The sequence below is a fragment of the Lactuca sativa genome, chromosome 5, assembly GCF_002870075.4.
Source record: "Lactuca sativa cultivar Salinas chromosome 5, Lsat_Salinas_v11, whole genome shotgun sequence".
NCBI classification, from domain to species: Eukaryota; Viridiplantae; Streptophyta; class Magnoliopsida; order Asterales; family Asteraceae; genus Lactuca; species Lactuca sativa.
In genome coordinates, this window is record NC_056627.2 from 282,756,083 (window position 1) to 282,767,893 (window position 11,811).

General features: G+C 33.7%; 1 protein-coding gene across 1 annotated transcript; it reads left to right on the top strand.

The window, feature by feature from the left end:
- Positions 1-2,481: 2,481 nt before the first annotated feature.
- Positions 2,482-4,679, top strand: LOC111910198 (palmitoyl-monogalactosyldiacylglycerol delta-7 desaturase, chloroplastic). Its single transcript, XM_023905981.3, has 5 exons — positions 2,482-3,083; positions 3,434-3,574; positions 3,642-3,782; positions 4,009-4,115; positions 4,208-4,679. The coding sequence occupies exons 1-5, from the start codon at positions 2,520-2,522 to the stop codon at positions 4,410-4,412; spliced, it is 1,158 nt and encodes a 385-aa protein (XP_023761749.1). The 5' UTR covers positions 2,482-2,519; the 3' UTR covers positions 4,413-4,679.
- Positions 4,680-11,811: the final 7,132 nt, after the last annotated feature.

The window sequence follows — 11,811 nt, forward strand, 5'->3', positions numbered from 1 at the left end:
ACATGAATAATGGTTGAAGTAAATTACCCGAAATCGATTGATAGCTATTATAGAACAAAAATGAAGAAGAGAGAGTCTCCAAGGATGAAAGGAAGACAAAAAGAAACCCTAACAAAGAACCACCTCTTTTATGGGAAAGAAAAATAGGTGGGATAATCATGGCACATTTCTCGTTAATAAATGTGATTAGACAACCATTTAAAAAATAAACGACATGATGTCACACGAGTGTGTGCACTGCCAATTGAGACAAGTGGTACATTGCTATCAAAATTTGGATGACGAAGTCAAAACTATCAAAGTTTGGATAACAAAGTATTTTGACATGTATCTTCTCATGAGGAGCTTGTTGGAGGACCCCACATCCTGGATATGGATTGTTGAATTTGAATCGACTTTCTGAACGATATTTCACTCGATTCACACGAATAGTTCCAACGATACAAAGAATATAAAGTAATCCCCAAAATCCAAAAACAAGGACAAATATTATCTTTACTAAATAATAAACCCACAATGTTTGGTATCTTGGAGAATGTTGCAAAACTTGTTAAGCGTTCCTAGGGTGGCCGACTAGCGAGTAAGTTAGATATTAAAGGATCAAAATAACAATAAATACAAACTTGGATAGATTCAAGGATCGTGTTTTCAAGCACATTCTGAAATCTGTAATTCGTCCCTTTTGTTTGGGATGCACGAATTCAGAAGTAAGATAATCCAAGAATGAACCAATCTAAATTACATGCCTAATTCAAATTGTGAAACACAAAATACATTGTTAATGTGTTCTTGAGAGAGATCTAATCTTAATAATCAGATTTTGGGAGTATATAGTTTGTAATCCGTTTTCTGCAATCTTCTTATATAAGACGGAAAATCTGGTTATTGGTGGTTGCATCCAGAGTTGGAACCACAGCCAGAGGCTCTGCTCCTTGGACCCTGCTAGGGGCGCAACCCCTTGAAATCCTACACCTAGAGGCGCTACTCCCAGACCCCTGTATTCCCGAATTCACATTTATCACTCCGAGTGTGTATCACATACTTCCTAGCTCGCTTAGTAAATGGAACTCGACATATCTCATTATTAATAATAATTACATCAAAATATGTTGATAACACTAAAATCACCAAACAGAGTATTCGGTCTAGGCTGTAAATATTCGAATTGGATAAATTACATGAAATTAATTTTAAGAAAAAAATATATAACAAATATCACAAGTTTATTAAAATTTATAACAAAATAGATGAATATAAATAACAATTATAGATTATTTTGTTCTGAAAAAGTTAAATTTTCTGAGTTTTTTCGGGTTTGACCGGGTTTTTCCGAGTAGGCCGAGTTGGACCGATTTTCTTTGAGTTTTACTGAGTTGGAGTTGAGTTTGACCGAGTAGCACCGAGGTTGACCAATTTTGACTGAGTTAGACTGATTCCAAATATTTTTGGTCGATTCCTAATTAAACGCTTAAGGACATGTCCATGTCCGAGTTCGAGTCTGAGTCCGAGTCCGAGTCCGAGTACTCGACCACCTAGGTCGAGTTTTGCAACACTATCTTTGATATATAAAAAAAAACTATCCAAGGTCGCTACATTACACTTTACAAACACTCCTTGTATAAGCCATCCAACAACACCACCCACAATGAGACAATATATAATACTACATATACACATCTCTGAACTCATGTCTCCTTAATACCACAATCCCTTTTGTTATAACTTAGGCATGAGAGAGTAACCGGAAGCTTTCCATGTAATGCTTCTAACCCTCTTTGTCTATCCATCTTAGGTTCTATGATCATTCTGTAGAGGCCAAGTTCAACTTCCAGTGAAGGTTGACGTACCAACAACACTTAACCATCATATAATCATTTTAGTATAACTCAACCTATTTGGATAAATGTAAAACGGGTGTTACAAATGCATGTTTATACCCACTCTTTACGCTAGATTTTTGCTCATTATATTTTAGTGACAGTAACAAACAGAGTCGTATGAACCATGAACAAGAAGTCCCTATGAACTACGACTTCACTATGCGTGTTTTCTATACTCTAAAGTAGAACAAATATATAGCTTTATATGAAGGGATGAACAGAAAGTCTTGATCGATGATCACACATACAATACAATACTATTTCCAAAAGTTGCAATCAAACTCAAATAGCAAAGCTGTTTACCATGTGTGATTGCAATGGAAGGTCTGGAATTAGCACGACCAGACCATACAACTTGAGTCAACGAGTGGCATAATGAAGCACTTGTTGTACGCATTTTCACAAATAGCTGGTGCGCGTGAACACAGGATAAAAGTACCCATCCACAGAATTGAAATCTTGAAGAATATCAACAATTTAAGATCTTTTGACAAATCTGTGGATGAAATTTCCTATACAAATAAATCTTCACAGCCTTATCGGCATTGCCACGTGGGGTTCTTTATCAACTACGTATTTGATGATCTGGGTAAGATTTGCAGAATTCCGTCGTCGTATTCGTAAAATTTAAATTCAAAAATGGAGATAGAAGCACATCTTTATATACCTATCAAACAAATCAAGGTTGATAAATCAGAACCACCAATGGCGTTGATAGCGCCACCTCCTGCCGCCGAATTCTTTCCAAAACTAATCCACCGCTCAAAATCGGTACCATGTCACCTCTACACCGAACAGCGGCGGGTTATACAGACAAAAACGAGTATCAAAACCACCCACCACCACCACCTCCTCAAAAGACATGCATTGCGAATTGTCAACGCGGTGGTGGAAGGCGGTGGACAGGCAAGAATTTTGTTGTCGGACGTGGTGGTGAAGCGGCCGAAGGAGGTGTATAAGGGTAGGAAATGGAATGCCAAGGACCTGACGACGGCGGGAGTGGTGGTGGCGATGCATTTGCTATGTGGTTTCGCTCCATTTACATTCAGTTGGGGAGCTTTATCGGTAGCGGTGGCGTTGTATGTGGTGACTGGGCTTTTGGGTATTACTCTCTCCTTCCACAGAAATCTATCTCACAAAAGCTTCAAGCTCCCGAAATGGCTTGAATACACGTTCGCTTATTGCGGGGTCCATGCTCTTCAGGTGACAATTAAACATTATTAATTTTTATTTTAGATATACTATAGTCTATATAAAATCAATTTTTTATTTTAATAGCCAACTCTTCTGTTTGTTTATAAACTTATTTGACATATTTATTAAACCAATGATTTTGATAATAGAAATATTATCAAGATTGAACTGACATTTATATCGAAATTCACATAAAATAATCGATTTCGAAAAGGATGATGGTTATAGCTAGTCTTATAGATGTCATTTAAATTACAGTAATCAAATTATAAATATAAAATAAAATGCATATATTTTTGTTTACTCCAGATTGTTCTTATCAAACTCGCCATTGTTGACCTGAAATATGAATTCATCAGGGAAACCCAATAGATTGGGTGAGCACACATAGGTATCATCATCAATATTGTGATTCGGAGAAAGATCCACATAGCCCGATTGAAGGATTTTGGTTCAGTCATATGGGTTGGTTGCTTGATACTGACAACATTACAAAAAGGGTACGGATTTCTCATGTTAATTTCTAACTGTTCACCATTTGATTACTTTCAATGTTTCATGTTGTAGTGTGGAGAGCCGAACAACGTTGGAGATTTGGAGAAACAACCATTTTATAGGTTTCTTAGAAGAACATATGTCGCACATCCAGTAACACTCGCCCTTGTTCTATATGCACTCGGGGGATTTCCTTTTATTGTATGGGGAATGGTATGACACACGTATGCTTTTTTACTTTAAGGCTTTAAGCCATCAAAATTTCCCAAAATAGTAGAGAATGACTTAATAAGTTTGTGATGAAATTATAAGTTATAACCATAATGAAAGTTGTAGTTCACAACCTAAGACGTAGAGGTTGTTGTGTATCATGATGTTATATCTTATTTCAAGAAAGCGGAAACCTTTTAAGATCACCAATATATCGATTTGAATACAGGGTGTGAGAATAGTTTGGGTGTACCACATTACATGGCTAGTGAACTCGGCTTGTCATGTATGGGGACAACAAGCATGGGACACCGGAGACCTTTCAAGAAACAATTGGTGAGTGATAACCTATTAAAAAAGTTTCATTTTCATTTTGTTTAGATAGATATACACGACATGAAAAATATTGGCAACATGAACATGTAAAGGTGGGTGGGAATACTCGCATTTGGAGAAGGATGGCACAACAATCACCATGCATTTGAATACTCAGCAAAACATGGATTAGAATGGTGGCAGATCGATATGACATGGTATATGATTCGGTTTCTTGAGATAATTGGGGTGGCCGCTGATGTTAAGCTACCAACACAAACTCATATTCAAAGAATGACATTCCCTCCCAAAACTTGATCTTCATAACTCTACTTTGATGTGGATATTGAGCATCAAGTTTCAAAAGACATTTTCATGTTAGGTGACTAGTTTATAACCTACTGTTTTTTCATGTTTTGTGTATGTGAGGAACCTTGCCACTTATCCTTTTACTTATGTGTGTATATATATACTAAGAGTTTAAAGCATGACTAATTAATGAGCACATGATTATAAGGGCATTTTAGCATGCACATGTATGACTTATTATTATTATTATTATTATTATTATTATTATTATTATTATTATTATTATTATTATTATTATTTTTATCATGGTTTTGAAATATTAGTCCCTCACTCCACAAGGTTTTTGCAAAATGTTATATTCGTCTAAATTGGCCAACACATTTCCTCTCTTTTGTGGGACACGTGTAAACCCATGCTTAAGGAGTGTTCATCTGAAACCTACTACATTTTTTAGTTATGATACATGCTTAGCTATGATACATGCATGCATATATCATCATACTATATTATAAATGAAACATTTTTTCTTTCGTCACATCCATTTGAAACTCCCAACTCATCAAATTTCCATTTAATATACTTAATTTATTAACTTAAATATATTTTTAGCTGTAAACATTATCATATATGGAAGACTTTGTGACTTATCAATATGATATACTTAATTTGTTAACTTCAACATATTGTTAAATAAATAACTTACATGAATATGTCAAATAAGTTTAAAAATTTAATGTAAAATTTAAAACCTAAAGTAAAATATTAAATAATGTTTAAACAAAATTCAATATATGTATTTTTAACATAGTTAAAAGGAAGACATTAAATATAATACATATAAAAGAATCTAAATCAATGAATTAAATTAACTAAAATGTGTCTGAAAACTATATTTTATAATAACTAAAATTCAATTAAGTTGTTTTTAAATTAATTTATAATAATAATAGTTAAAAATAATAGAAACTTAGAAATTAAATTATGTTATATTACAAACAGTTGTTGGTTATTTAAATAATCATCATGATCAAATTAAAACATCGTCAATTTTTTTTTAAATTAATAAATCATAACAGTAGTAACTAAAATAGTTGACGAATATAACTAATGCTATACACACATAAAATATGAGTAGAAACCATTAAATGATTTGATTTTAATAACCGTTATTTTATCTATTGCTCAAATTAATTATAATTTTATATAAAGTAAATGAAATAATTACTATTTTATAGTTAATATATATGATATAAATATTTTCAATAACATAAGATTACCAAAAGTTTTAATTTTATTGTGCGCAACGCGCGGATATTCACCTAGTAAAATAATAAATCATCCTTAATACATGCTTACACATGCCATTTTTTGGTATTTTTGAATAAATATTTTTTCCATTTGTCATTTTCTCAATTTTTTTATCTTTTTTTGATTAACAAATCATATTTACACTTCAATTAATAATTGCCTTAACTGAAAGTAATCAATAAATTACAATATTATTATTCATATAGTATTTAATATGTATTCTTTTAAATTCAAATTTTAAAATTTAAATTTAAATAAATTTTTGTTTAAATTTTCATATTTAATTTTTTGTTTTATCCAACCCATACAACATACGGTACTGGTCTCACAACTAGTATATAATCTACATGTGTCATTTTAATACTACTGATTTAATTTTTGCCATGTGTAATTTAAAACCGAATTAAAATTAAATTAAATTAAAATGGAATAATAAAATAAAACAGAATTACACTAATTAAAGTAATCCCATAACTTTTAACAATTTAAATAAGGCAAACCGATATCTACCTATCTAATAGATAAAAGAATATATTTTTGTCACAATGCATTTTCTAAACCCTCTTCTTCTGCTATTTAATTCTTCTCCATTCTAAATCGTCTCCTTCTAGATTTTCTGCAATCTAAGTTTATAAACATATTAATAATATTAACTACATTCCCGCATAATGTATCGTTTTTCAAATTCAAATCTATTGCTCTATCGCACAAAATCAGGGCAGAATCGCAAGAAATCACATACATATCTTCTCCCCCCCCCCCTTCTCTCACACATACATGGATGGGGAATTCTTCGTCTTCGTCTTCCTCGGAGGTTTTTATTCAAACCCTAATTTATCGAGGATGGTGTTTATCAAGACTCTAATCGAAATCAATCCACTAAAGAGGGTAAACATAGATGCATAAAATTGAGGTTTTCAAACTTTGCGTGCCTATGATGAGTAGGATCTGTTTTTCTATTTATATATGACGTTTTTCTCTGTTTCGGTTCTGACATCTCCTATTTCTTAACCTCCAGATTATCAATTACCCTTTTATAAGTTATAACTATCACATGATCAACTGAGTGCAATTCATTTTTTGTAATGAAGGACTTCATGAAGGGATTGATGTTGTCATAGAGATCATGGATATAAATATAAGTACTGGTAATTTTGAAAGGAGTCAAAGGACGTCGGTAATAACTGATGACTCTTTGGGCTACTATGGGTTGCAGTTTTTCTGTAACATAGTTACACAGAAGTGAAGACTGTTTACTTGGTGGATGTAAATCCATAACACATTTTTGGCATTCCTAACTTTTTGTAATTGTTTGTATTTTTCATTTAAGACCTCAAACTCATTGGAGGTTATGTATAATGGAAAAAAAATTATGAAGTTAGTATTTACAGCTAAGGAAACTCCAAGCATATGGTGAATACTTAAACAAATAACAACATTTATCTATTCATGTTATGTGATCATGAAATTTGTCACCATATTCCTTATGTTTATATATTGGTCAATTAGTTTATAGATTATAAATTAAGGAGGATGTCATATTATATTAGAAGCTTAGAAAACAAGAAATCGTTGTTAATGAATTGATGACAAGAAATGGAATTTAGGCAATAATTGTTATGGAATACTTTTTATAACATCAAACAATGTTAAAAATAAATTGTAAAACAATTTACAGTATATACTAGGGATCAAACAAGCAATCAACTTATTTTATGTTACTTCTATCTTTTATCCCTTGCAAAACGGAATTAAATACAGAGATGGATAAAAAATGTTAATTTTAGACGGTGAATATAAACTTAACAATATGGCATCTAATGTCATATTCATTAAGTCCTTGGACATTTGTGATTCAAGACAATTTTTTAAAATATGTCTAATAGTTTTTTATTAGTACTCATTTATTCCTTTTGAGAAGAGGGGTGAATATTTCTTCCTTACAATGCCCTATTTTTCGTCAAGCTGGAGTTGATTTTGGCAATCATCTCTTCTTCTCTTGTTCTTTGGTTGTGGAAATTCAGAATAGAGTGTTACTTTGGTGGGGCTTGGATGTGCCTATTCTGTTGTGTTATGATAATTGGTTACTTTGTTTGTGTGGTCTTCGGATTAAGAAACTACAAAATGAGTTTCTAAAAGCAGTTTGTTTAGTTGCTTGGTGACTTATTTGGTCGTTTACAAATAAGGTGCTCTTTCGTAATAAGTTACCAAAGAAATATGGTATTTTTGATGATATTGTTTTGCTTTCATTTTCTTGGTGTTAAAATTGGTTTAAGGGGTATTTTAGTTGGCCGGATTGCCTTCATAGTCCTATGTCTATTTTTGTGTAATGCGTTTTTTATTTGTTTTGTTACTCTAGCTTCTTGCTAGTTTGGTTTCGTTAAATTTTATAGCATTCTAAAAAAATAGTTTTTTATTAGTATAAATTAAAGTACTTATGTATTCATAATTTCGGTCGTATTTATTTTGAAAATTTACTTTAAAATCATTAATGTTTATAAGATATTATTTTATTGGACAAACAAAATAATGTTTTTAATTTTAAAATCTATGTTATTTTTTTACTTTATCAATCGTGGTTTCTACGGGTTTAAACCTAATCTGTTATATAATTAAAAACATGTATGCTTAACTAACTTGAGTAACTAAATATATATTAACTAGACAATACTAATCCATTTATAGATTATGATAGATCTCACTTATATTTTGTAACAAGGGTTAATTAGATATAAGGATAATAAACTTTATTATGTATGATAAGAAATAATGATATCGATCCATGAATATAATTTGTTATATTTATGGATCTAAATCAATATCTATCATGGTATAAGAAATGAGTAACATAGTAATGTATCATTAGAGAGAAATTAAATCTCAAAATCAATGTATGTTATGGAACAAGAAATAAGTAACTATAACATCCCAAAAATTTTAAGGTAAAATTTTCATTTATAATCCCAAAATCATAAAGTTGCGAAAACATGGGTGGATGCAGTGCAGTCATGCCAGACCCTTCTCTTTTATATCCGAAGTACCTGAAACCATAAACATAAAACTGTAAGCACAAAGCTTAGTGAGTTCCCCAAAATACCATATACCATACATATCAAACATACAATGAGCCATGCCCAACAACTATCGGTCCCCGCTCGGAATAGATCAATCAATAACATGAGATGGGCCCTGCCTCATCACATTCATCAGGCCCCGCCCGACATTCATACAGACACATAAAACACATGCAAAAATCACTACGATAAATAGAATACAGTACACTCATCAAGCCCCAAAATAAGACCTCGCGAGTATGCCCTACGTACCCAACTCGTATGCCCTGCTTACGGCCTATTGAAGCACAAGATACAAATCACTATTCAAGGATTTGGACTTCTTGCATTCATCACTGGATGTATGCATACGCGGGCCTAACGTACTCATCAGATGACCAAAACTTCATATTAAGCACTTAGTGCTTAAGACCAAAATGTCCAAACTCAGATCTAACCTCTAAATAAGGTCGTAATCCATAAAGTTGCCAAATTTATTCCTTTACATGTCTTAATGGGAACCAAAACCCATTTTTATCCATCTAAACTTATAATATGAACATCAACTTAAGCATGATTCATCAAAACCCATCAAGATGATATTTTTATGGTTCCTAATAACTCCATAATGGATAAAGTTTCCAAATTTATCCATTTGAATGGTCCAACCAACCAAGATCTAGTCTTTAAGTCTCAAAGGGACCAAAAACACAACTTTGTCAACTTAATCCATTAAGTCCAAGTCTCAAGCTTTTAGATTTGAATCAATATGATGTTTAGATGGATAAAGTTTCCAATTTATCCATAACAAGGTTACAAACTTTCAAGATCTAAACTTTATTCACTAAAGTGACCAAAAGCTCATAACACCCTAAAACTAGCTAGATCTAACAATTTCATCATAAAGATTCAAACTTTATACCTCCATAAGAGAGATCAAGGTGAAAAAGGTCTGGATCTACAAGCTCCAATGCAACCAACGCTTCTTCGATGAGTTCCTTCTTCTACAAGGTGCAACAAAACACTCCAAAGCACTTGAAAACACATTCATTTTGCTCAAAAGGCTCAAACTAGCCTTAGGGCTTCAAGGGAGGGTATTGGAGAGGTGGAGGCTGAGAATGGAATGGGTTTGGAGAAGTTAAGGAGCTTAAATAGGGATAAAATCATGAAAATAGGGTTTGGGCACTGATCGTGTATGCCCATCGTACTCAATTTACGTCCAGCGTACTAGGGATGCCCTAGTATGCCTAGCGTACGCAGCTAACCCAAAAATTGTCTAAACTTCAAACAGTCATAACTTCTTCGTTTTAAATCTGATTTCAACAATCCTTATATCCATGGAAAGGTAATGAGAAGCTCTACAACCTTATCAATTATACTTTTCCTTAGAACTTCCCTAACGTAAATCCAAAATTCTTAAAAGTCCCGAGCTATCACTTTACAGTTATATACCCTTGTGCTCCAAAGCACCAACCGAACTCTCGATCACATAATTTACATTACCCGCATCCAAAAGGGTCTAAATCTCTCTTTCCTCCAAGGCTCAAAGCCTTATGACAACTGGTCCTCGGGTCACAACCCGAATTATGAAATGATTTGAAACAGGGTGTTACAACTCTCCCCCACTTAAATTATATTTTTTCCTCGAATGAACTCCTTGCTACTCTCCACGAAATCAAACAATCCGACTAACTCTTCTAGATCCCTAATGAAAGTCGACCCCATAATATGGTAACCTTTCAATAATCGAACCCATTCTTGGCAGAACTCGCATACTTACGACGAACAAATGCTTGCTCACGCTAACCTTAACCAATAATGGACATACATCATTACTCAACTCATATCCAAGGATCCAATAACTTATCCGACTTTCTGACATGCAAAACCATTTCGAAATACTATCAATAGGACCTATCTCTGCAATACGAACCAAAAGAAATCACTCTGGTCCTAAATCTAGACTACACTTTTGGTAGACAGAATCCTAACCATACCTTGTTGTTGAAAAGATCTTTCATAAAAACAAAGGTGACCCCCAACGTGAGTCTTAACCCCTTTTTGGGAACTGGGAACATAACTCACATCCTGAAATCCAAAGATTTACACTTACATTCTATCTGAAATCTTCCAATTCCATGACGACCTTCCACTAAACCGAGATATAAAATCCCTAATCCACCGAGGAAACTGGCAGTCTCACATCTGATCCATCCACAAGGCTCCAATTAAGAGTATAACTAATAAGGGCTACCCCAGCCTAACCACCACATGGTTACCAACCACTTACCACAGAGTCATCCCACCCTAAATGTGATCCAATACCTTGCTCAATCCAATCTCCCACTGGGTCTCACCCACTATATTACAACCAAACGGGCCTCGCCCAATCTTGACAAATGAATGGGTGTCACCCACGGATCTCATGCAATTTGCACAAACGCATGAACCTCTCTCACATAATCGAGTGTTGTACAGGCCTAGCCTCACCTCGGATCCAATGATCCTCATTCCAAACAAATAACAATCCTTCGACAATATTGTGCGCCTTGACCCATACATACGTTGATCCTCTTTCAGTCTAATGGCCACTCATACAATGGCCAACCTCATTCTGGTGAATGCTACGACTACATCGTAGACTTACAACACTTCCCTGACAGCCTATCATCCTTGTGTATGCTACGACTACCCCATAGTCTTACAACATTTCCATACTGTCTTTGTCATACTAATGGCCTTACCGTCCATCTACTATACCAACCGTAATCATCCTGAGTCAAACCTGCATTCGACTATACCCCAACCAGGTTTTTAGTTTATGCTTCAAACCCTAAAGACTTAATCAGACAATAATAGGCAGAGAGACCCTAACACAACCCTTAACATGTTCCTGCCCACATAACCACCATTCGTCACTACTAATGACCAATGAAACCTGAATATCTATTCTTGTGCAACCCTTAGACCAAAAGATTCTCCCCCACTTGGATTCGACTATGCTCTTCCAATCCACAAAATTTATGAATTCTCAATCCATCTCACAA

What these genes read in the sequence shown, in the direction of transcription:
- LOC111910198 (XM_023905981.3), top strand. Translation starts at nt 2,520, where the DNA reads ATGGAGATAGAAGCACATCTTTATATACCTATCAAACAAATCAAGGTT. An exon ending in CTGACAACATTACAAAAAGG is followed by an intron (nt 3,575 to 3,641) that starts GTACGGATTTCT and finishes TTCATGTTGTAG; the next exon opens with TGTGGAGAGCCGAACAACGT. An exon ending in CTTTTATTGTATGGGGAATG is followed by an intron (nt 3,783 to 4,008) that starts GTATGACACACG and finishes ATTTGAATACAG; the next exon opens with GGTGTGAGAATAGTTTGGGT.